The sequence below is a fragment of the Mustela erminea genome, chromosome 6, assembly GCF_009829155.1.
Source record: "Mustela erminea isolate mMusErm1 chromosome 6, mMusErm1.Pri, whole genome shotgun sequence".
Taxonomy (NCBI): domain Eukaryota; kingdom Metazoa; phylum Chordata; class Mammalia; order Carnivora; family Mustelidae; genus Mustela; species Mustela erminea.
This window is the reverse complement of record NC_045619.1, coordinates 108,741,700-108,768,815: the sequence shown is the minus strand read 5'-3', so window position 1 is coordinate 108,768,815 and position 27,116 is coordinate 108,741,700. Positions and strand designations below refer to the sequence as shown.

The 27,116-nt window shown below is 37.7% G+C and overlaps 1 protein-coding gene across 12 annotated transcripts in view; it reads right to left on the bottom strand.

Moving 5' to 3' along the window:
• BCL2L13 (BCL2 like 13) overlaps nucleotides 1–27,116 on the bottom strand; it is an 83,690-nt gene that overhangs the window by 12,268 nt on the left and 44,306 nt on the right. For 7 of the 12 annotated variants that reach the window (XM_032349257.1, XM_032349258.1, XM_032349260.1 and 4 more), the window contains one exon: nucleotides 21,365–21,508. In XM_032349257.1, coding sequence (XP_032205148.1) covers nucleotides 21,365–21,508 — 144 coding nt within the window. Of the gene's footprint in view, nucleotides 1–9,617; nucleotides 9,700–21,364; nucleotides 21,509–27,116 lie in introns of those variants that run through there. The other 5 variants (XM_032349264.1, XM_032349261.1, XM_032349267.1 and 2 more) reach the window with 4 other exon arrangements.

Here is a 27,116-nt window from a genome sequence, read left to right as displayed (position 1 = left end):
AAAGTCTTGCCTTTCTTAGTCACGGTCAGTCCAAATCACATAAGCCGGATCCCACGACACATCCAACTAACGCCCTGCTGCTTTTCCAACATAAGTCTCTCACACTTCTTCAAGGTGTGACTATACTTCTTCAAGAAGCATTTCCTGATTGAGCTCTACAACCATCATTCCCTTTCTTGGTATTCTACCCTACTCACTAAAAAATTTCTATTTCACCATGGCTTTCTTGATATTTATTTCAAACACTTAAACAACTGGCTTCTTTATGTTTATAGTTGTGTTTAACTAATAAACATATAATCAGCTATCTAATAAAGTTTAAGAATTTTAAGATTAAAATTTGTTTCAAGGGGTCTAAAATCTAGTTGGGGAGATTAGGTAACACAGCAGCCCTCAAACACTGCTGCCTAATTAGACACCTGTGAAAATTTTAAGTCTACCTATGCTAAAGTTATAACCCATGACAATCAAATTAGAATCTTTGAAGGTGGGACCCAGGTATTGTTGTTGTTTTTTTTAAAAGATTTATTTATTTATTTGTCAGACGGAGATCACAAGTAAGTAGGCAGAGAGGCAGGCAGAGAGGAGGGAAGCAGGCTCCCTACTGAGCAGAGAGCCTGATGCAGGGCTCAATCCCAGAACCCTGAGACCATGACCCGAGCAAAAGGAGGAGCTTAACCCACTGAGCCACCCAGGCGCCCCGAGACCCAGTTATTGTATCTTGTGAAACAAAAATGGGTATAATGGCTGTAATCAATTTGGCTCCCTCAATATCCTACCCAAAGCCCAATCATACTCCAGTACAATGAAAAGGAAGAAGTAAGATGATTAAGGCTACCGAGTGACTATATAGGGACATTCTGAGTTTGCTGATTCTTGATGAACCACCAATAACAGAGAGTGACAGTAGCTAACACGATGAAAATAGCTACCAAGGGAACCATTTCTGTAACCTTTTTGGAGGAGTATACCTGGAGGTCCAAGAGTAAGGAAGACCAATCACCAAAGCCAGATCAACAGCTAAACTCAGTTTTCCTGTGAAGTTGTACTTACCTAGATCTTTGCCAGAACACAATTCTAATTAGTTACGTAAATCCTCTAACACCTTGTTACAAAGGGATTTCTCTTTGCCACGTCATTTATAGATTCAAGAGTTTATCTGCATCTCTTCAAGGAGCTTCATTGTGAAGACTGAAATAATGGCTCATATAAAGAATAATTTTACAGGGAGGGAAAAAAGGCAGTGAAAGAAGAGTAGTGATAGTGTAAGATAGCACGATGTACATAATTGCCCCTTACTGACTGGACTTTAGTACACTTGTTTCATTTATTTGCTTTCTCAAAATATCCACATGAGAAACTAAATATGGCTCAGCAAATTTATAATCCTCTATCTTCAAACCTTGCAAAGTAGCTTAAAAAAAAGGGTAAAAAAAAGGGTAAAAAAAAGGGTAATGAGGCCCTGCTTAAGATTACATTGAAAGTCAACATCTAAAAACTAGATTCTTTTTGTTAAGTGAAGAGGACGAAGCTGGAAAAGTGTTAACAGAATTATGCCATTGAATGAACCGATCACAGTCTCTGACCCCCAAGAAGCAAGTAAAACTAACCTATTTTCTCAAAGAAAGTGTATTTCAGAGTTATGCAAAATAGTCAAAGAACATCAGTTACTGCATTACAAGTAACTTCAAACAGTGTGTTTTTGTTAGCCTTCCCCCAATACTGTCAAATTTTCATATAAAAAACAAACAGTGCTCCTAAATACCCTCACCTCCCAACTGAGTCATTAAGAGGTAAGGAATTTAACTTCTCATGCTGTTTATTCTTAGTCTTAGAATCACATCTGCTCTCACTCTTTTCACACTCTACAAGTTTTATAATCTGTTTCCATGCCACTTCAAGAAACGTACAGTACAGCTGGACTCACAGAGTCACCTCACAACTACAGAGCTCTTCGAACAGAAGGGTTATCCAAGGGTCAGAGCAGTCTGAAGTGCTCACTGATAAGAATTCTCAACAAGTTACTTATCTGCACTTCTAAAAACAGAAACTCTAATAGCAAGAACTGATTTTAAAAAGCAACAACAAAACAAAAGAACCATAAAACAAAAGGTAAAAATTTTAATTCTCAGAAAGGAGACCTTTGCTGCTTTTTCTTTAGGGCTGCAAACCAAAACAAATGAAACAGAAATTTCAAAAATTCCATCATGAAGAAATAAGGGAAAACTTAACAAACTGAAATAGAATTAGCCGTAAAATGACATTTTGCTTTAATTTTAACAGCTTAAAGCTAACAAAAGGGTTAAGAACACTCTTTGTTCCCTTTCTCAAGTTTGCCAAATTACAACTTTGGAATAATAAATGGCTCAGAAGTCAATCCAGATTTAATTACTTTTTTCCTTGCTGTCATGGCCTTCCCTGCCTTACAACTTATTATTTCTTACTTGGAACATCACATTTTAATGAAGATACACCAGAAATTTTGTGCTCTTATGTAAGAAGCATTAAAGAAAGAATAGATGACCACTGAGACTTTTAATCCTGGGACCAATTCATATAAAGCAAAAATATAAAAATAGAGGTCTCTCTCTCAACAATTACTGCTATTAGTGAAGAGCAGGCTTTCACTAAAAGATAAAGAGCTTTTTTAGATAATATCTTGGGTATTTGGGATTTGTGCTAAATCTCGGGATTTAGCACATTAGGGGTGTGTGGGTAGCTCTGTTGGTTAGGTGTTTGCCTCAGCTCAGGTCATGGTCCCAGGGTCCTGAAACAAGTTCCACATCAGGCTCCTTGCTCAGCAGAAGTCTGCTTCTCCCTTTCCCTTTGCCTGCTGCTCCCTCTGCTTTTGCTCTTTTTGTCAAATGGATAAATAAAATCTTTAAAAAAAAAAAAAAAATTTAGTACCTTGGGAATAACATCTACAAGTAGTATTAGAGCTGGTCCAACAATCTAAAATCATTTTTAGCACAAAATATTTGTTGTTGGAAATTTCTTTGTAGTCCCATTGATATAAAAAACACAAAGGAGTAATTTCCAGGACTCAAAAAACCATAAAACTAATTTGGACCAACTATCAGAGTTTAAGTATAAAAAAACATAAAACTAATTTGGACCAACTATCAGAGTTTAAGTATGCATGAACAACCAGAGAACTGTATCTTTCTTTGAAAACAAAAATAAAAACAAAACCAGAGAAAGCTCAGAGAGATTAAGTAACTTGTCCCAAGGTCTCTGAGCCTGTTTTGAGAACTGGCTTGTGTGATGAGCTCAGGGTGTTATACGTAACTAGAATCACGGAACACTATATCAGAAACAGTGGCTAACTGAACACAATTTTTAAAAAAAAGAGAGAGAGGGGCGCCTGGGTGGCTCAGTGGGTTAAAGCCTCTGCCTTCGGCTCAGGTCATGATCCCGGAGTCCTGGGATCGAGCCCCACATCAGGCTCTCTGCTCCGCAGGGAGCCTGCTTCCTCCTCTATCTCTGCTTGCCTCTCTGCCTACTTGTGATCTCTGTCTGTCAAATAAATAAATAAAAACTTTAAGAAAAAAAAGTTTATAAAAAAAAGAGAGAAGTATGCAAACAACAACAAAAAAGAATAAACTACTAAGAAAAAAAAAAAAAAGAACTGCTTGTCAGTAACATGCAGTAACTTGTACGCACTCCTACCATGTGTCCTTCTGAACATTTTACTGATACTGACCTACTTAAACCTCACAAGGCTATGGAGTAAGCCTTATTATTATTTCCATTTTACAGACCAGGAAACTGAATCAACCGAAGAGGATTATCGTTCAAAGTCACTGAACTGGATTTAAGCTCAGGCAGTTTACTTCCCAGGACCATGTTTTTATCAACTGCATGAAACGAACTCTTAGGCTGTAGTCCTGATTACCTTACAGATGTTTTCTCCTGAGTTTACAGCAAGAAGTAAATAGAAAAGGTTATTCTTGGTGTTTTCTTGAAGCAAGTACACAAAGATATGTGCATGAAACCTTTCTAATAAAAAAGGGAAAGAGAGAAGAAACTGAAATATGGAGATACAGGGAGTATTTTTTTTTTTAAAGATTTTATTTATTTTATTTGACAGACAGAGATCACAAGTAGGCAGAGAGGCAGGCAGAGAGAGAGAGAGAGGAGGAAGCAGGCTCCCTGCTGAGCAGAGAGCCCGATGTGGGACTCGATCCCAGGACCCTGAGATCATGACCTGAGCCGAAGGCAGCGGCTTAACCCACTGAGCCACCCAGGCGCCCAAGGGGAGTATTTTCAAATAAATGTAAGATAAAATATAAATGTAACATTGGTTTTGGTGGTAGAACAAAGTAAAAAGAGCTTGCAGATCATTAAATGAACCATTTCAAAAATGTGCAGTGGCTGCTTTATTCTGCCTGTATTGACTGCATTTTGCTTCCTTTTTTTGGGTTCACATTGTTACAAATTATTCCGCCACTTCAAGCAGTATTTTATCTACAGGGTCATAGCTGCTGACAAACTGAGCTCCCTACGGACTTAACTTTTCCATCTGAAGATGCTTTGGCAGAACTCCATAGACATATTCCCTGGTAAACTCATCTAGGGACTCACCTGCCCTAAGATGTACCAACAAACCATTAACGGTTACTTTCTGGCAGTATCTATCCCTCAAGTAGTCCCCTTAAAAAATAGAAACAGTAATTATTCTTCTACATTCAGTCAAGCAGTATGCCATATGCCTCTCAGATCACTATTAAATTAAAATGAGAAAATGCAAAGTGGGAAAGATATTCCCAGTAATTTTCCATCTATTCTAATGAGCAAGACCCACAAAAAATATATTTTGGAAATACAGTGCAGTAAATACTCACACCTGCAAGTAAAATACATGGGTTTGATGAAACAGTACTTAACCTCATTATACTAAAATTATTTCAGTTACAAAACCCACTTAGTGATTTTTAGATCACAAATTATGTGTTACCTCCCAGAGTATAAAAACTCTGTCTTTTGGGAACTTTTAGGTAAGAAACTGTTAGAACAGTGTCCAAATATCCTTGATTATAAACAAAAATACTTTCTCTGTCTTTCTATTCCTAAAATAGAAATAAGGAGCTTTAAGTCAAAGAGAAAAAAGGCAAAAATTAATTTTATTCAAACTACTTAAATATTAAATACTATGGTAGACATCAGATTACATTTTTACCAGTAAGCTTTTATGTAATTTAAAACTAAATCTTTCATAGTAAGTATCTAGTTTAGTACATGACATAGGAGAAAATAAAAGAGAAGCCTTACCACGCTGGACTTCTACTGCCCTTTTCAGGAGACAGACTTACTTCTAATGTAGGAACACAATCCCAGGAAATGAAAGACAGTGAGAAAGCGGAGGGAGGGAACAAGGATGAGTCAGGGAAAATCATAATATGCCAACTAGTCTGTGCCCTAAGTGTGCTGCAGGGCAATGAAAAATCAGAATCAAAACACAAAGGAATCTTCAGACTCAGGAAGAGGAAAAAAATATACACTCTTAAAGACATATCTAAAAACCTGACATTTGTAAAAATGTAGCATTTTCACAAAATACTTTTATATCATTATTTTTGTGAGACAGAACTATTCTTCCCATTTTGTAGTTGATAAAACTAAGGCTCAGAGAAGTTAAATGAATTTCTCCCAAACACAAGGCTAATATTTGGCAGAGCTGGGGGCCACAAATTAACCCTGTGATTTCCAATCTTTATTAACTTGCCTCTCTCTGGCAGGGTTAAAAAAATAAGGTAAAAAGAGAAAAAATCCAAAAGCCTTATCTTGTAATTCTAATGCCACATAAACAAAAATAAAAAATTATAATCCAGGGCACCCGCGTGGCTCAGTCGTTAAGGGTCTGCCTTCAGCTCAGGTCATGATTCCAGGGACTTCGGATGGAGCCCCAAGTTGGGCTCCCTGCTTGGTGGGAGTCCTGCTTCTCCCTCTCCCACTCCCCTTGTTTGTATTCCTTCTCTCACTGTCTCTCTCTCTCTCTCTCTGTCAAATAAATAAATAAATAAAATCTTTAAAAAAAAAAAAAAGATGTGTTCCTCATTGAACTTTTATTTCTAACTGCACCCCAATTAATCACTCCCTCCTTTGTCTTCCTACTACACTTTGAACATGCCTACCCCACAACATATAACATGTTACACATGGTTATTAATGTTTTACATTTCTATCTCCTCAACCAGTTCTGAGCTCTGAAGTAGGGCCTATATTTTATTTAACTTTTGTATACTTAAAATCTAGCATGGTGCCTACCATAACATATGCAAACAAGCAAGGTTTACTGCACATTAAAAATTAATCCCTGGGACGCCTGGGTGGCTCAGTTTGGACAACTGCCTTCGGCTCAGGTCATGATCTCGGAGTCGCGGGATCGAGTCCCGCATCCGGCTCCCAGCTCCACGGGGAGTCTGCTTCTCTCTCTGCCCTTCTCCTCACTCATGCTCTCTCTCCCTGTCTCTCTCTCAAATAAATAAATAAAATCTTTAAAAAAAAAAAAAAATTAATCCCTGAAGGCCTTAAACATTACAGAAATTAATTAATCTTCACAAACCCCTTGTAAAATGGGCAGACACTATTAATGACTTCCTTAGAAACTGGAGTTTAGGGGCGCCTGGGTGGCTTAGGGGTTAAGCCTCTGCCTTTGGCTCGGGTCATGATCTCGGGGTCCTGGAATCGAGCCCCATATCGGGCTCTCTGCTCAGTGAGAAGCCTGACCCCCCCCCCCACGCCTGCCTCTCTGACTGCTTGTGATCTCTGTCTGTCAAATAAATAAATAAAATCTTTTAAAAAATGATTAAAAAAAAAAGAAACTAGAGTTTATAAATAATCTGAAGAATATTCAGGAAAATGATTCATCTAAGGCCATGCAATTAGACAGTAATAAACATTTCTAGGCCATTCTCCTTTTCAAGAAAAACCAAGAGAAAGAACATGAATTGGTGATGCCTATTGAGAACTGCGCCACGGAAAGAAGCCCCAGCTTATAGATTCCATACAGACATTTCACAGGAATTATAGAAATATGTTTCACCCTCACGTGATGGTGAGTGCCAGTAAGAAGGAATGATCAGAAGTAGACTGAGACTCCTTCACGTCTAAGGTATGGAAATTGTAACCATATGACTTATATTCAAGTCTGGGGAATAATGCCTGTGGATAAAGTAACTAAAACCAAAATGAGATCCTTGTAAAGTCTCAGCTTGAAGTCATTTTAACTTCTGGTTTCTGGGAAGCACTTAAGAAGCTTGGAAGACTGGGGCGCCTGGGTGGCTCAGTCATTAAGTGTCTGCCTTCAGCTCAGGTTATGATCCAAGGGTCCTGGGACTGAGCCCCGAATCAGGCTCTCTGCTCGGAGGGAAGCTTGCTTCTCCTTCTCCCACACCCCCTGCTTGTGCTCCCTCTGTCAAATAAATAAATAAAATCTAAAAAAAAAAAAAAAAAAAAGAAGAAGGTTGGAAGGTGCCCTTCCATCCTAACAACAAGCAATAAGGCTGAACAAACTGAAAAATCGGTAACTTCTTAGATCGTTAAGAGAACTGAGGTCACAGGGCCAAATGCTGCCCCCAAGACTGAAGTGACCAACAGGCAATAGAGGGGATCATAACTTACTGGAGCAGAAACTCCTCAGCAGTCACCTCCCCAGGAACCCGTGCCCAGGGAGGAGAACTGGAACTGAAACTGAGGAACTGCTGGAGCCTCAGTGTGGACAAAACTGAGAGAGAAAACCGAGAGTGACTGCCACACGTACGGAGCTTGAAGTCACCACGATACCCTAACAAGTAAAAAGCTAAACAAACTGAAAAATCCACAACTACTCTAGGATCTGTAAGATAGAGAGGTAATGGCCCAGGGCAAACTACTGCCCCCAAGACTGGAGAGAAAGACAGGTGAACATGGAGAGTCACAGCTTACCTGAGTGGAAATCACGCTGGGGACGAGCACTGATGGACAGCTGGAGGCTCAGCATGGCCAATACAAAGTTAAACTCCAGGGGGACTCAGTCATAAGAAGACCCCTACAATTCTGTGAGATTTACCTCTAGGAGCTCAACCAGGTGCTCTTAATAAATACCAAAGAAAATTCCCCTCGTGCTTCTGGCAGGGGGAGGATGAACTATTTGAAATATAATAGGCCACTCTGTTTTTCTTAACAAGGACTGCCCTTAAGAGAAACTACCTAACCAGAGCCTAACAACACAAGGGTAGAGAAATACCCAACTCAGCCCACTCAAGCCATCTCATCCCACCTAACAGGGAAAGGAAAAACTGAGAAACACTTCACAGTGCAGAGGCCATAGTTCAGTAAAAAGACTGACCTAATCATAGGCCTATAAAATCCCTCCCCTTCCTCCAAGGCTTCTTTACAGCAGTTCCTTTGACCCAGTGCACCATGTCCGGCTATCAAGAAAAAATTACAAGGCATGCCAAGATGCAAAAAACAAATTTGAAGAGATGGAGCAAGCATCAGAACCAGACACTGCAGATGTTGAAATTATCATGACAAGAATTTAAATCAATTATGATTAATAAGCAAAGGACTCTCATGGATAAAGCAGAAAGCATGCAAGAACAGATGGGCAATGTAAGCAGAGAGAGAAACACTGGAAAAGAACCATAAGATCGAAAAGATCTATAACGGAAATGAAGTATACCTTTGATGTGCCTATATAATATTAAACTAGACATGGGTAAGGGAAGAATCTCTGAGCTTGGGTATATAAAAGCAAAGACAACAAAGGAAAAAAAAGAACAGGATATCCAAGGACCGTGGAACAACTACAGAAAGTGTAACATATACGTAACTGGAATACAAAAAGGAAAAGAAATAGGAACAGAAGAAATATTTAAAAAAACAATAATGACTGAGGGCCTCCTCAAGTTAATATCAGACACCAAAAACAGTTTCAGGAAGCTCAGAGAATGTCAAGTAGAAAAAAATGTAAAAACAAAACAAAACAAAACAAAAACCCTACACCTAGGCATATCATTTTCAAACTACAGAAAGTCAAAGATAGAAAATTTTAAGACAAGCCAGAGTTAAAAACATTTTCCCTATAGAAATACAAAGAAAAGAATTATATTGAACTTTTCCTCAGAAACCACACAAGCAATAACAGAATGAACTCAAATATTTCAAGTGTTGAGAGAAAAAAAACCCACCAACTTAGCATTCTGGGCATGTGAAATTATCCCTCAGAAATGAAGGACACGTAAAAATCTCAGATAAGCAAAAACTGAGGAAATGTGTTGTTAGTAAACTTGTCTTTGCCTGAAATGTTAAAAGAGGCTCATTAGAGAGAAGGAAAACAATGTAAGTCAGAAACTTGGATCTCCATTAGGAGAGGAAGAGCATCAGAAGAGAAGTGAAGATAAGGTAAAAATGTTTATTATTCTTATTCTTAACTGATAAGAATTATCAATCATCAATTGGTAACAGTTTGTTCAAAAAAAATAGCAACTCAATCATGTATACTTACATATATAGCATATATATGCATATACATACAGACACACATATGCATGCTTAGATTAGGGAAATAAATGACAGCAGTGATACAGAGATGAGAAGGACTTAAGATTATTTTGTTATGATACGGTACTCACATTACTCATGAAGCGGCACAGTGTTATTTGAAAGTGAACTTGGACTAGCTGTAAATGTATATTGCAAACTCTGGGGCAAGCACTAAAAAAAGTAAAAAGAGAAATGTAATGGATATGTTAAGAAAGTAGAAAAAATGGAATGCAACACGCTTAATTAAAACCACAAAAGGCAGAAAAAGAGTGGAAGACAAAAAGAGGAACAAAGAATATGGGCAATAAGCAGAAAACAGTTTTAACAAATACGGTAGATATTAATTGAATTATTAATAATCCCTTTGATAATCTAAAAGCACCAATTAAAAGACAGAATTTAGCAGACTGGATCAAAAAACAAGACTCAACTATATGTTGTTTATAAGAAACTCCAAATACAAAGACACAAACATATTAAAATAAATGGCTGGAGAAAAATACACCACGATAACACTAATCAAAAGAAAGTAGGGACCCCTGGCTGACTCAGTAGGCAGAGTATGCAATTCTTGATCTCAGGGTTGTTAAATTTGAGCCCCACACTGGGTGGAGAGATTACTTAAGAAATAAAATCTTAAAAAAAAAAAAGTGGGAGTAGCTCTATTAATTTCAAACAGAGCAGACTTCAGAGCAAGAAAAGTTATCAGAAATAAAGAGGGGCAGGGGCCTGGGTGGCTCAGTTATTAAGTGTCTGCCTTCTGCTCAGGTCATGATCCCAGGGTCCTGGGATTGAGCCCCACATTGGGCTCCCTGCTTGGTGGTAAGCTGTTCTCCCCCTCCCACTCCCCGTTTGCATTCCCTCTCTCGCTGTCTGTAAAAAAAAAGAAAAAAGAAAAAAGAAAAAAAGGGGGGGGCACCTGGGTGGCTCAGTGGGTTAAGCCCTCTCTGCCTTTGGCTCAGGTCATGTTCTCAGGGTCCTGGGATCGAGCCCCACATGGGGCTCTCTGCTCAGCAGGGGGCCTGCTCCCCCCTCCCCACTCCGCCTGCCTCTCTGCCTACTTGTGATCTCTCTCTCTGTCTAATAAATAAATAAAATATTTTTAAAAACCCCAATTAATGTAATCCCCCACATCAACAGTCTACAGAAAAAAAAAAAATCACAAGATCATTAACAACAGATGCAGAAAAGCTCTGACAAAATTTAACATCCAATCATGATAAAAACTTTCAGTAAATTAGGACTGAAAGGGAACTTCAACTTGACAAAGAGTTATCTACAAAAAAAATACAGCTAACAAGTTTAATGGTTAGAACTATAAGGTCCCATTAAGATAAGGAACAAGGCCAGGATGTCATTTCTCATCACCACTTTTCAAAAATGTACTGCAAGTCCTGGCTAATGCAGTCAGACAAGGAAATAAAATGTATACAGACTGGTAAGGAATTGTTAAAAAGAAGGCAACAGGCCCCAAATGGATTCACTTGAGCTAAACCCATGTCCCCAACCAAGACTTACTGGCTAACCTAACTGCAATTTCAACCTCCTTCAGGAATGTGATCCTAACCAGTTAGTCTGGAATTTCCTAGTCAACACTGGTGAGGATATTCATGCAATAGATTCCTTTCATCCCCCTAAAAGAGGTGACCTTGCCTGAAATAATCCTTTCTTTTGTTTATGATTTCCTTGTCCCACTTCTTTCTACCTTTAAAAACTTCTTTTCTGCAGCAATTTGGAGCTCCTTTCTATTTGCTAGATGGGATGCTGCATGACTCATGAATCACTGAAGAAAGCCAATAGATCCTTGAATTTACTCTGTTGAATTTTTGTTATTTTACTTAAGAAACAAAACTGTCTTGTTCACAGATGACACGATCACCTACGTTATGAAAATCTGAAAAGAATCCACAAAAATACTCCTAAAATTAATAAGAATGATAGCAAGATTGCAGAATACAAGGTTAATATAAAAAGTCAATCGTTTTCCTATATACTAGAAATAAACAAGTGGAGCTTGAAATTAAAGATCTAATATTATTTACATAAGCATCCCCAAAAATAAAACGCTTAGGCATGAATATAACAAAATAGGTACAAGATCTATATGAGGGAAATTATAAAACTCTGATGAAATAAAAAAAAGAACTAAATAAATGGAGATATTCCATGTTCATGGATATAAAGACTCAATAAGGTTAAGATGTAAATTCTTCCCAACTTCATCTATGATTCAGTGAAATCCCAATCAAAATCTCAGCAAATATTAACAAACTAATTCTGAAATTTATATGGAGAAGCAAAAGACCAAAAATAGCCAACACAATACTGAACAACAAAGCTGGAGGACTGATACTACCTGACTTCAAGACTTACTATAAAGCTAGAGTATTCAAGACAGTGTGGTTTTGGTGAAAGAAAAAATAGATCAGTGGAACAGAAGAGAGAGCCCAGAAACAGATGCATATAAATATAGTCAATTTATCTTTGAGAAAGGAGCAAAGGCAAACAATGGATAAAAAGTTTTTTCAAACAATGGTACTGGGACAACTGGACAGGCACACACACAAAACCAAATCTAGACATAGACCTTACACCTTAAATAAGTTAACCCAAAATGGATCATAGACCTGAGTGTAAAATACAAACTATAAAACTCCTAGAAAATAACCAACGAGAAAACCTAGATGACCTTGGCCTTGGTGATGACTTTTTAGATATAACATTAAGACACAGTCAATAGGGGCGCCTGGGTGGCTCAGTAGGTTAAAGCCTCTGCCTTCGGCTCAGGTCATGATCCCAGGGTCCTGGTATTGAGCCCCGCATTGGGCTCTTTGCTCAGGAGGGAGCCTGCTTCCTCCCCTCTCTCTCTGCCTGCCTCTCTGCCTACTTGTAATCTCTGTCTGTCAAATAAAATAAATAAAATCTTAAAAAAAAAAAAAAAAGACACAGTCAATAAAAGAAATGGCTGATAAGCTGGAATTTAAGATTATAAATGTCTGTCTATGACAATATTGAAAGAATGCAAAGACAAGCCGCAGACTGGGAGAAAACAATTTCAAAAGACACATCTAGGGTGCCTGGGTGGCTCAGTGGGTTAAGCCGCTGCCTTCGGCTCAGGTCATGATCTCAGGGTCCTGGGATCGAGTCCCACATCGGGCTCTCTGCTCGGCAGGGAGTCTGCTTCCTCCTCTCTCTCTCTCTGCCTGCCTCTCTGCCTACTTGTGATCTCTCTCTGTCAAATAAATAAATAAAATCTTTAAAAAAAAAAAAAAAAAGACACATCTAATAAAGGATTATTATCCAAAATATACAAAGAACTCTTAAATAAGAAAACAATCAATCTGATTTTAAAAATGGACCAAACACCTTAACAAGATACCTCACCAAAAAAGTACAGATGGCAAATTAGCATACGAAAAGATATTCCACATCATATGTCATCAGAGAAATGCAAATTAAAACAATGAGCTACCACTATACAGCTAGTAAAATAGCCAAAATCTAACACAACCACCACCAAATGCTGGAAGTCTAAGGAGCAAAAGGAACTCTTATTCATTGCCGGTGGGGATGCAAAATGGTACAGCCACTTTGGAAGACAGCTTGGAAATGTCTTAAAAAACTAAGCATACTCTTACCACACCCCACTCCTTGGTTTTTACACAAAGAAGTTTAAAGCTCATGTCCACACAAAAACCTGCACATGGATGATTGTATCAGATTTATTCCTAATTGTCAAAACTTGGAAGTAACTGAGATCTCCCTCCATAGGTGAATGGGTAAATAAACGGTGGTACATCCAGACAAAGGAGTGCTAAAATTTTAGTGCTAAAAAAGAGATGAGCTATCAAGCCATAAAAAGACAGAGGAAACTTAAATGCATATTACTAAGAGAAAGAAGCCAATATGAAAAGGCTATATATCACACTGCCCAACTATATATGTATATATCCCAACATATAAATATGACATTCTGGAAAAGGAAAAACTATGGAGATAGTAAAAAGATCAGTGATTGCCAGGAGTGAGGCAGGACAGAGGATCAAACACGTGGAACACAAGCTTTTTAGGGAAGTGAAACTACTCTGTGTAATACTATAGTGATGGATATATGCCATCATAAATTTGCCCAAATTACAGAATATACACCAAAAGTAAACTGTAACTATGGTCTTTGGGTGACAATGAGGTATCCACAGAGGTTCATTGGTTGTAACAAATGTACAGATCTGATGGGAGATGCTGATAATGGGGAAGGCCATGCATGTGAGCAGGCAGGTAGTATATGAGAAATCTCTGTACCTTTCTTCAACATTTCTGTGAACGTAAAACTGCTCTACAGTCTATTAAAAAAATCCACACCAGTCACAGTACTTATAAACCTCAATAAAGTGCTTTTCTCAATACCAGTACAGTGGAAAAATCATCTCAAATATAGTAAGGCAAAAATGATCACAAAATAAAACAAAAAAAAACTATCTGCAGAAATCCAAAAGGCACTTATCCCAGCCATTTCTTTTTCTAATTCAGAGAACAAAATATTATTTTCGTCTCTGCAAATCTATATGTCCAAACTCTTCCTCCAACAGATTATTGTTGTCATCCCTCCTCCTTAACAGTAGGTTTTCAAAACTAGCTCCACTTTGACAGGTAGGCAGTTTGCTTCACCCTGATCTTGTGTTCAGGCAGCTGAAGACAAACACTTTACCCCAGAAGTCATACTACAGACTTTATGTAACAGACATGCACCATCATGCAGCCCAATCATTCTCCTCTGGAAGAATGACCAAAATGGTTTTAAGACCTGTCAATGGAATGTTTAACACAAAGTGCCTTAAAGATGATTCATGTTGACGCTTTGCATCATAGGAGACACTTTCACCAATTAGTCAAAAAAGGAATCTCTTGGTTTTAAACACACAAAAAAAAACACAGGGCTTAAACCTAACAATGTGAAATACAGATTGGGCATTCAAAATTAGAGATTAAGGGGCGCCTGGGTGGCTCAGTGGGTTAAGCCGCTGCCTTCGGCTCAGGTCATGATCCCAGGGTCCTGGGATCGAGTCCCGCATCGGGCTCTCTGCTCAGCGGGGAGCCTGCTTCCTCCTCTCTCTCTCTGCCTGCCTCTCTGCCTACTTGTGATCTCTCTCCATCAAATAAATAAATAAAATCTTTAAAAAAAATTAGAGATTAAAAATACATTAAAAAATTTATATATCAATTATCTAGTTATCTATTATTACTGCTCTTTTCTTTAGCAAACACATTTAAGTTGAATAAAAGAACTACTTTCTCTGTAACAAAGTATAATAACCAACAAACATCAACATACTGTGTCATAATAAAACTGAAAATCAAGAAAGGAATGAATTACATTCTCTGTATTTAATTGTTCCCTTGTTGGAAAGCACCATTTAGGTGAGCAAGATTCCTGGGTGGAGCTACCAAGAACAGCAGCAATGGCAATGATAATGGCAGTGGGGAAAATGGGGGGCTGGCCCAAGTGCCTTCCTTGCCCTCTATCTACACTGGAGACATGAAGAGATTCTTTTGAGTGCAATCATGAATCAGGACAGAGTAGTAGTTCAAGGGGAAGTCCTTACGTGACAGTCCTTCCCCACAGAAAGATGGGGAGATTATATATCTAAAAGATATAGAAAAGTTGATGCCTGAAGGAAAGTACAGCCTATATGTCTGACTGGTCCATAAGGCCTGAAACCAATCCCCCAGGGCATTCCACTTCAGTTTTCATTCTGTTTCTCTGAGCATGAGGAAAAGCGAAACCAGGAAGAAAGGGGCTTTTTTCCCCCTGCAGACTCTCTTCATTCTATATCTCCTCCTTTCTTATGCTTGGTTTTGGGCCTAGGCATCTATATTGAAAATGACTGAGCATACCCTCTGCCAGCACCTACTGAGGGAAAGAAAAGCCCCTTAAAAAGTATGAGATATGTGAAGTGGTGTATTATTACAGCAGTTTACTTGAACTTGAGACCACTGTAAGCATGACCCAACTTACCACCCTATTTTTACATATCCAAGTTTCAGGAACTCTCAAATCCAGTACTTTATTCAAGCTCTCTGGAGGCATTTTACTAACCTCATTCTCTCTTTGGCCTGTAAGACACTTCAGAATTTCCTAGCAGTTGACTGTTGGGTAGGAACTTGCAAGGGCTTCTTTTCCCACAAACGCCACCAACAGTTATAATGTTGGCAACAATGCTATTGTCTCCTTTTAGTGCCACCAGACTTAGAACTGCATCATTCATGGTAGAAATTTTACTTCTGCAATATAACTACCACTTCTTCCTTAAAGAGAAATCAGGGGCACCTGGGAGGCTCAGTGGGTAAGGCGTCCAATTCTTGAGTTTGGCTCAGATCATGATCTAGGGTCATAGGATCCAGCCCTGAGCAGGGCTCTGAGCTAAGCACAGAGTCTGCTTGAGATTCTCTCCCTTTCCCACTGCCCCTCCCCCGCTCATGCTCTCTCTCTAACCCCCCCTCTCTCAAATAAATAAATCTTACAAAAAACAAAAACAAAAACAAAAAAAACCCACAACAAACTAAGGGATGCCTGGGTGGCTCATTCAGCTAAGCTTCTGACTCTTGATTTCAATTCAGGTCATGATCTCAGGATCGGGAGGCTGAGCCCCACATGGGGCTCCATGCTGGGCATGGAACCTGCTTGGGATTCTCTCTCTCCCTTTCCTTTTGCCCCTCCCCTGCTCTCCCTGTCTCATAAAAAAATATAAATAAATAATTTAAATAAATAAATAATTTTAGAGAATGGAATCAGGTTAGCAAATGATACAAAAGCTTTGTTATTTTGTTTTATTCTTCAAAACAAAGGAAAGCTTCCCTAGGTTTGAATTTATACTTATTTAAAAAAGAAAAGAGAGGAACCTAGCTGGCTCAGTCAGTAGAGCATAGGACTCTTTTTTTAAAAAAGATTTTATTGATTATATATAGAGAGAGATCACAAACAGGAGAAAGGGTAGAGGGAGAAGCAGACTCTGCACTGGGAATGGGAGGGGTAGTAGCAGGGAGCCTAACCCAGGGCATGATCATGACCTGTGCCAAAGGTAGGCCCTTAACTGACCGAGCCACACAGGTGCCCCAAGCATACAACTCTTGCTGTTGGGGTCATGAGTTCAAGCCCCACACTGAGCCTAGAGCCTACTTTAAAATCAAAAACAAAAACACAAGACACACACACACAAATATCCAGGCAATAAAAAACTATTATAAACCAATAGAAATTAAGAAATAACAATAAAAATGAAAAGATACAACTTCATATCCTGTAAAGTTTAAAAGAGGTTTTGTTGTTGTTGTTATTATTTTTCAAGGCAGACTGGGGGCATCTGGATGGCTCAGTTGGTTAAGCCTCTGCCTTCAGCTCAGGTCATGATCCCAGGGTCCTGGGATTGATCCCCGCATCAGGCTCCCTGCTCAGCAGAGAGCCCACTTCTCTCTCTGCCTGCTGCTCCCCCTGCTGTGTACTCCCTCTCTCAAATAAAATAAATAAATAAATAAATAAATAAATAAATAAATAAATAAAAGGAGGGAGGGAGAAGAAAAGGAAGGGAGGATGGAGGGAAGGAAGGAAGGAAAGGCTGGAAGAAAGAAAGACTGTCACATACAGTGCCTCATTTGGATGTGTCCGGGTCTTGGAAGTGTGACTAGCCTACATTCTTCTATAAATGGACCCTGAGAACCTGTTTTGAGATTTTAGCAGGGGAGCAAAGTTACTCCTCTACACTTCACAGAAGAATGTTCCTCCTCTATTGGGGAAGGTTGTCCTCTTCCACCAAGCGAACAGCCTCAGGAGGGACACACATAGAGTGGTGAGAGAGGAAGGGATACCCACCGGGCAGCCAGATCAGTCAAATCAAACCTAGAGATAAGTGGGGTGACAGCTGTCACAGACAGATTACCCTCACATTCAAAAGAGAGGATATTTTTGAGACATTTAGAAATTTGAATGCTAACAGCATATTTGAGGATATGAAGAAATCATTTTTAATTTTTTTGATGTGGTAACGACAGTTTGATTAAAAATAAAGAAAACCGGTATGCCTGGGTAACTCAGTCAGTTAAGTGTCTGCCTTCAGGTCAGGTCACGATCCCAGGGTCCTGGGATGAAGTCCAACATGGGACTCCTTGCTCAATGGGGAGCCTACTTCTCCCTCTGCCTGCGCTCCCCCTGCTTGTGCTCTCTCTCTCTGACAAATAAATAAAATCTTTTAAAAAATGCTTAAATATAAAAATAAAGAAAACCTTTATTTTTTAAAGATACATACTGAAAAATTTTTTTTTTAACTTTTAAGTAGGCTTCATGTCCAGTATGGAGGCTGATGCAGGGCCTAAACACACAACCCCAAGATCAACACCCAAGCCCAATTCAAGTCAGACATTCAACCAACTGAGCCACCGAGGCGCCCCTGAAAAATTTTTTAAATTCCAGTATATTTAACATATAGTGTTATATTAGTTTAAGATGTACAATATAGCGATTTAATTTTATATAGTACTCAGTACTCATAAGTGTACTCTTAATCCTCTTCCCCTTTTTAACGCCCCTCCCCCCCATACTGAAATTTTTTAAAAGACTTTATTTATTTGTGAGAGAGCAAGAGAGAGAGCGTGAGCTAGCATGAGCAGGGGGAGGGGCAGAAGGAGAAGCAGGCTCCCTGGTGAGCAAGAACCCAATGTGGGACTTGATCTCAGGACCCTGGGATCATGACCTGAGCCAAAGGCAGACACCCAGACTACTGAGCCACCCCAATGCCCCCATACTAAAATTTTTATAGATAAAATCAAATAATGCCTGGATTTTGTTTCAAAATAATATTAAGAAGGGACACGACTAGGGTGTGAATAAAGCATAAGTGGTAATGAGTTAGTGATTATTAGGGCTAAGTGATGTTAGTCATTATGCTATCTTATCTATATTTGTGTATGTTTAAAATTCTCCAAAATAAAATGCTTAAAAATGGATGCCTGGTTAAGCAACTGCCTTTGGGTCAGGTCATGATCCTGGAGTCCCGGGATCGAGTCCCATATTGGGCACCCTACTCAGCAGGGAGTCTGCTTCTCCCTCTGACCTCTCCCCTCTCATACTCTTCTCTCATTCCTCTCTCAAATAAATAAATAAAATCTTTTAAAAAAAATGTTTAAAAGGGGGCACGTGGGTGGCTCAGTGGGTTAAAGCCTCTGACTTCGGCTCAGGTCATGATCCCGGGGATTGAGCCCTGCATCGGGCTCTCTGCTCCGCAGGGAGCCTGCTTCTTCCCCCACCCCCGCTCTCTGCCTGCCTCTCTGCCTACTTGTGATCTCTCTCTCTCCGTCAAATAAATAAAATCTTAAAAAAATAAACAAACAAACAAATAAATAAATAAATAAAAATGTTTAAAAGTAAGTAGTAGGAGAGAATTAAGATACCAAAATCCATTGCACTCTCCTCCAAAAGAGTAAAAATAAAAGGGTATCATGAGTATCTCTTATACCAACAACTCCGAAAATTCAGGGATAATATCCAGGAAAATTATCAAAAGTTGACAAGGAAAGAGTGACTGGGTGGACCAGTTAGTTAAGTGCCCAACTCTTGATTTCAGCTCAGGTCTCAAACTTAGGGTGGTGAGCTGAAGCCCCATGTTGGGCCCCACACTGGGCATGAAGCCTTCTTAAAAAAATAATAGGGGCGCCTGGGTGGCTCAGTGGTTAAAGCCTCTGCCTTCGGCTCGGTCATGATCTCAGGTTCCCGCATCAGGCTCTCTGCTCAGCAGGAAGCCTGCTTTCCCCTCTCTCTGCCTGCCTCTCTGCCTACTTGTGATCTCTGTCTGTCAAGTAAATAAATAAAAAATCTTTAAAAAATCCTTTAAAATAATAATAATAAAGTTGACAGGAAAATCAGAAAACTTCCCTCAGAGAAAACGCCAGGCTATTTTACATGCATGTTATAGAAAGCAAAACACACTAATTTAAACTTCATATAAACTATTCCAGAGTATAAAAAAAGGAAACACTCTTCCCACTCTGGATTCTTTTATGAAGCCAGCACACCCTTAAAATTGAAACCAAACAAGAAAAATTACAGGCCAACCTCACTCACTGATACAACTAAATGATACAACTAAATGCTCTAATTAGGGCGCCTGGGTGGCTCAGTGGGTTAAGCCGCTGCCTTCGGCTCAGGTCATGATCTCAGGGTCCTGGGATAGAGTCCCACATCGGGCTCTCTGCTCAGCAGGGAGCCTGCTTCCTCCTCTCTCTCTCTCTGCCTGCCTCTCTGCCTACTTGTGATCTCTCTCTGTCCAAATAAATAAATAAATAAATAAATAAATAATAAATAAATGCTCTAATTAAGGAAATTCATTTTAACATTAGGAAAAAGACAAGGATGCCTTCTAATGGATGCCTTCTATTAATATTGTCTCTGTCAAATAAATAAATAAAATCTTTAAAAAAAAAAAATTATTATTATTATTTTTTTTTTTAAAGATTTTATTTATTCATTTGACACAGAGAGATCACCAGTAGGCAGAGAGGCAGGCAGAGAGAGAGAGAGGAGGAAGCAGGCTCCCTGCCGAGCAGAGAGCCCGATGCGGGACTCGATCCCAGGACCCTGAGATCATGACCTGAGCCGAAGGCAGCGGCTTAACCCACTGAGCCACCCAGGCGCCCATAATAATAATAATTTTAATAAATGATTTAAAAAATTAAGAAGTCTGATAATATTAAGTACTGGGGAAGATGAAGAGCAACAAAAATTTTTACATACTGCTGAAAGAGTATAAGTCAGAAAAAACCACTTTGGAAAATACTTTGGCATTATCTTGGACCCAGAAATTCTACTCCCAAGTATATAACCAGAGAAACTTATACATATCTGTATAAAACTGTTCATAACACCAATGTTTGTAATAGCAAAAAGCTGAAAATGTCTACTGATAAGATTATAGAGAAATAAATTGTTATTTATCGATATAACAGAATATCAAACACCAACCATACATTAAACCAGATCACTGGATGATTTAGAGGGTAAAAATGGGTTTGGAAAGATGGGGAAAATCTGAGATATTATAATCACTTGTGACCCTTCAAAAGGCAACAGTACATAAACAGACTTCTATCTGTAGTATCAAAATTTCATGAGGGAGGAAGGAGATAATTAGGATAAAAATGTCTAAAAAGGATCCTAAAAAATAAATAAATAAAAGGGATCCTTAGGGAACTGATAATTTTTTTAAAAACTGAGAAACAATGACTAAGGACAGTCTCAAGAATACAACACTGAGTGTAAGAAAGCAAGTTTAGAAAAATACATACAATATATTATTTACATAAAGTTCAAAACATACAAAATAATATACTTGTCTAGAGATACATATGTATATATGATTAAACTATGATTTAAAAAAATTCAGAATAGGAGTTATCCTTGTGAAGTAGATAAGAGCATGCTGGAATCTAGGAGGGGCATATAAAAAATTCAAAAGGTATTGTATGTGTTCTTTTCTTCAACTGGGATGGCAAATACATAGGCACTCATTTTATTATTCCTCATCCCTTATTATTTAAATATTATGTTAGTTTAAAATGTTTCATAATTATAAGTACTTAAAAAACTATTTAAAAACATCACCTATCAATTTACTATAAGTAACATCTTAATAGCGAAACCATATGAATAGTGTGCCACTGATCATCACTCAATGTTAAATATTAAATTATAATATTCACATTAAACCTATGTTACTAAAAACAACCACAATGAGAAGCCTGACCTTTTTTTTAAAGATTTAAAAAAAAAAAACCATGTAACAGCTCATACCCAGCCACCTTGCTGAATGATGTACTCTGCTGCATAGTCCTCCAGATATGTCACACCAAACTGTAGCAATGCGCTCAGAGGCTCTTGACCACGTCTTGTCAACTCCAAAAGCATTTGTTGTAGCAAAATCAGAGGCACCAAAATCTTCAATACAAAGATGACAGAGTAAAAAACAAACTGAAATTCTTATAATTCATTTTTTATGTTCAACTACTAGAAAATTATGACTCAGATGCATCATTATGGAATCTCATTTTTACTATAATAAAGAAATAAAACACTGACCCCTTACTAGAATGTCTGTGAATGATGCCTGTAGATTTTATACCAGGGGGTGGTAGAAATAATTATTTTATGAAAATAATCAGGCTCATTTGTATGTGTGTATATGAAATATGCAGAGAAGATTCACTGAAGTATTATTTATAATAGCAAAAGACTACAAACAACCCACCAGGGACTGGTTAAATAAATGCTGGCAAAATATCATGTAGTTGTTAAAAAGAACTAGATTGTTCATTGCCCAATCACCAAGACTTATTTTCAGTGAGAAAAGTGACAGGACAATGTATATAATAATGGCACAATTGTGCTTCAAATACACATACACACATACATATACATATATAAATATTTGTATAATCCCTATACTATCTCTGGAAAAACATATAAGAAACTGGTAATAGTAGTAGCCTAAGAAGAGAATGAAGTAATGGTGATAGGGTGGGGAAAACAGTTTTCAATGTATACATTTCTGTACTTACTGTATTTTGTACCATATGTCTTTTTAATTTTTTTAATTAATTATTTTTATTAACATATATTACTTGTCCCAGGGGTACAGGTCTGTGAATCATCAGGCTTGCACATTTCACAGCACTCACCATAGCAGATACCCTCCTCAATGTCCATAACCCAACTACCCTACCATGTGCTTTTATTATCTATTTGAAAATAAGAACTTTCAAAATTATCAGCTATCTTATAAAAGTCATCAAAAACCTAAATGGGGGGGGCACCTGGCTGGCTCAGTTTGTTAAGTTTCTGACTTCCTCTCAGGTCATGATCTCAGGTCCTCTGATGGAGCTCCTCTTGAGCTCCCTGCAGGGAGCCTGCTTGTCCCTCTCCCTCTCCCTCTGTTCCTCCCCCGCTTGTGCTCTTTCTCTCAAATAAATAAATAAAATCTAAAAACAAAACAAAACAAAAACCCTAGTGAGGTATTATTATCATTCCTAATAATCTTGTGGCTTAATATTTAAAAACTGTCAAAATTTATGACAGGCATATGAGAGTCCCATGCCTTCCAAAAACAAATGCACATTGGAAAGAGCTAAGCATTTTCAATTAACCATCTGCATGCAATCTCTTTAGTCTAAAACATCAAGAGGGCTCCACATGCCTGGAAAAGGAATGCAAAAGGAAATGAATGGTTACTGAACTGCCAAGGTAATAACAAAGGGATTACAAAATATTTCTGCAGAAGAGGACAAACAGAAAAGACAATGGTTTAGAGTCTTACTAATATTCTTTGGCTTTTAAAGCAGTCCTGAGGGAATCTACATCAAAGTCTGAAAGAATGCAACAATCACATCTTCCTTTTTTGATATTGTAAAAGAACTCCAGCCCAAAATTTATTTAAAACCCCCTTCCTAACACTAATGGAAGGGTCTAGGGCTATAAAGAAGAATTAGGTTTTCTTCTCAATTAGAAAACCTGTTATACTATTAAAAACAAAACAAAACAAACCCCCACCCCCAAAGCCTATTGTTCATCTAGCTCCAATACTGAGTCTTAGCAGGAACAGTCAGGTACAGCTTGTTGATCAGTCCTGCTGACTCAGATCATAGTAACTTCAAAGGCCTGAAACATTCTGTACTTCAAAACATTCTAATTTTCTATAATAATGTACTAATATGCAATATTTTAAAATTATTCATGTTTAAGGTCTTAGGGAAAGGAGTTGCAAACACTACACTTGCTATATAAAATAATACTTATTTTTATTTGTTCCAAATTTATCTTTCATGTATCAAAAAAGTAGATGCCCTAGTTTTACTATATAATCATCTAGAGATAAATCTGTAATCCTCTTTCAATACTGTCTTGAGTCCTTAATCATATTCCCTCTCATTCACTCTACTCTTCAGGCTGAAATTTACTAATCTTTTAGTCTGTTCTTCATCTGGCAATTCCTTCACTGCTTTGATCATTGAGATTACCCCTTCCCAGATCTCCATCCCAATTTTTTCTTTCTTGAAATGCAGTAACCAGAGTACAGAAACTTCATTGTACAAGACTAACAAATTCTAACTGTAATATTCTTGATGATATGTGCTCTCTTTTACCTACTTGCCATCCTATCTTCAGGGACCTAGATGATGATTTCCAGGCTCACTATCTTTTAAGTATAATTTAGACTGTCTTAATATAGCTTAAAAAAAAAAAAAACCACTTGCCCTCTGATTTTTGTGATCACACAAAAAACCCCATAAGTTATTTCTACAACCGAGTCCATCAACTTGGTAGTGTACTACCCACAAGAAACTATCACCTTATACCTGATATTTTTTTTTGCACTCCCCCTCCCACAGTACTAAAAAAAAAACCCCAAAAAACAAAAAATCTGGATCCCCAAGAAGGTTCCACTATTCCTATCTCTAAGGCTAAGAAGGAATCAAATCTTACTATTTGGATTCCTGTAAGTCATTTCCTTACTGGATAATAGTAATCTCCACAACACATATAAATTATTTTTCTCTCCAATAACTTCCAAAAAGGAATGCTAAGGTAATTTGGACCATCAAAAGGAATACCACTGTCTCACCACAGGTACCATGCTAACAATATTATCTTATAATTAAAGAAAGTATAGCTTATTGGGTACAGAAATGAGGTATATTAATTTATAGCTTCAAGGGTCTCTTCCAATAGGTATTTATAATGATAAAAAACATATTTTGACCCATCAATTTACTATTTAGCAACCAATTTATAACTTAACAACTCTAGTAAATATCATATCCCACAAATTTTACCTGTATTGATTGATTAGGTTTGAATGTTTGACTTATCTGCTTCAAAACAAAATTTAAGTGACAACCAGGCATTATGTAACACCCAGTGTGATGCAAGAGGAAATAAGAAACATCACCAATAAGTACTCTTGCCAAAAAGATTAAACCTGAGTATGATTAGGCTTCTGGATTTATCTACCAATGAAAAGGAAATATAGATACAGACGAATATGTTATATGACATCTCAGTGATACAGTCAATAAAATCAGAAAGCAGGAAATTTTACAGAAGAAATAACTTGTAAGCAAGGAAAAAACAAGAGAGAGAGAAAGAAAGCCTACATATTAAAAGAGCTTTAGACACATATTACATGATTGCATTTACATGAAATGTCCAGAATAGGGAAATTTAAAGAGCCTGAGTAAAGTCACTGGGGGCTGGGAGGGACAGGAAATGGAGAGTGATTACTAAAAACTGTGGGGTTTCTTTATGGGAAGATAAAAATGTTCTGGAATTAGACAAGGGAAATGTCTGCATAACTATGTGACTGTACTAAAAAACCACTGAAATGTATGCTTTAGGGAAGTAAATATAAATTTTATGGTATGGATTATATTTCAATTTTTTTTTTTTAAAGTAAAGACGAGACTTATCAGCCAAATGCAATGCACAGACCTTGTCTGGATCATGGTTTAAACAAATCATCTTAGCAAAATACCTTTGTGAGAAAAATCTGAATACTAAACAGATTATGCGATGACAGAATTACTGTTAACATTCTGAGGTATAATAGTGGTATTATCAGTTGGTTAAAAAGGATACTTCAAAAAAAAGGGCTTATATCATCCTTGGAAATACACACTAATCCATTTATGAATCAAATGATGTCTAGGGCCTACTTCAAAATAATCTGGGAGACAGCGGGAAACAGATGAAAGAAGACTAAGCCAAATATTGATCATTACTGAAGCTGAATGACAAGATACATGAGATTTACTATGCTATCCGCTGTGCTTTCATGTATGCTTGAAATTTCAATAAAGATTTAAAAATATTAGTGATTTAGTATGTCACTAAAAATTAACCAAGGCAAATAATTCATTTATTTTTGCTATTATTTTTCTAAAGTTTATTTGTTACACTATGAACAGCATGTATTAACACTACAGCTGGCTCTCTTTTTATAGTTACAATGTTTATTATTATTATTTTGTAAAGATTTTATTTATTATTTATTTGTCAGAGAGAGAGAGAGAGAGGGAACACAAGCAAGCAGAGGCAGAGAGAGAAGCAGGCTCCCTGCTGAGCCAGGAGCCTGATGCGGGACTCGATCCCAAGACCCCAGGATCATGACCTGAGCCGAAGACAGCAGCTTAACCGACTGAGCCACCCAGGTGTCCCTACTTTATTATTATTTTTAAAAAGATTTTATTTTAGGTAGTCTCTACCCAACATGGGGCCCGAACCCACAACCCTGAGAACGAGTCACAGGTTCTACTGACTGAGCCAGCCAGGCACCCCTACAGTGTTTATTTTAACAAAAAGGATATAAAGAAGGTGAGAAAAAGAAGACAGTAAGATGTAAGCGTGGTGTGTCTCTGCATACCACTTACAGTACCAGGACACCATCAAAATAATTGTTTCTATCAGGGTCAAAAAAAGACAGTGATCATTAATGTGTCATGAGCAGTCATGGAACTTTGCAGATAATGTAGTTATAGTCAGCAGTCCAATGGCACACACAGTGCCTTCTATTCGTGTATTTAAGCATAATTATATTTCTGGTAGGGTCTACATCCCCAAGAAAAGGCAAAGTTGAGCACTGCATGGCTTCTTCTCTTTGATCATTATTTTCTACTTTTCTTCTCAGGAGAGAGTTACATAGGAAAAGAAAATACCCATGTGGGGGTGGGGGAAGAAGGAAAAGACCCTGTAATTTAGAGATAATTACTATGTATTTGTAATATGTTTTGGCACATATTTCAATTATTTTTCTAGGCATATACATACCTACATTTATACATGGACTTTTTTTTTAACTTCTTTTTTTAAAGGATCATACTATTAATACAGGATTGTGACCAGATTTTTCCCCCACTTCTTTTGATATGGAGTATTCTACCAAGATGCTTTCAGAATCCCTATACAAATAAACAGATACTCAGTTTATCCCTAACATGGCATGCTCTGTGGACATTTTTCTTCCTCTTCTCTCTGATGTGTGTTTCATTTAAGCCTCATTTACTGACCAGACAGCCATATTATTTTCAGCCCTAGAGGACTCAGTAGGAAAGTAATACTGGATTCAACAGAGCAAGTAATACTCTAACTGGCAGGCCTCATTTATATGAGGAATTTATTTAAGCCACAGCCTTGGCCTTTGGTTTAGTTGAGGGACTAAAATGAAGCAGACAATGGAAAAATCAGATAGGTGAAGAGAGATAATGAAGTCTGGGGTTTACTCGGATTTTTTTTAGGACAACCCTAGGATCGAGGGGAGGAGAACATACAAGAGTTGATTATTAACAGTCACTGGACAAAGTGAAAAAGAAAACATAAAATATGGGAAGAAGGCGAGCAATATTAGGTACTTAAACATGTGTTGTTTGACATACTAAGAAATATATCATAACCACGCTCATTTTTATTTATAAAATAAATAAGTGTATTTTAAATATCTAAGGGCTTTTTTTAATTCCAAAAAAAGGAAATTAAACAAACTTTTAAAATAAGTTAT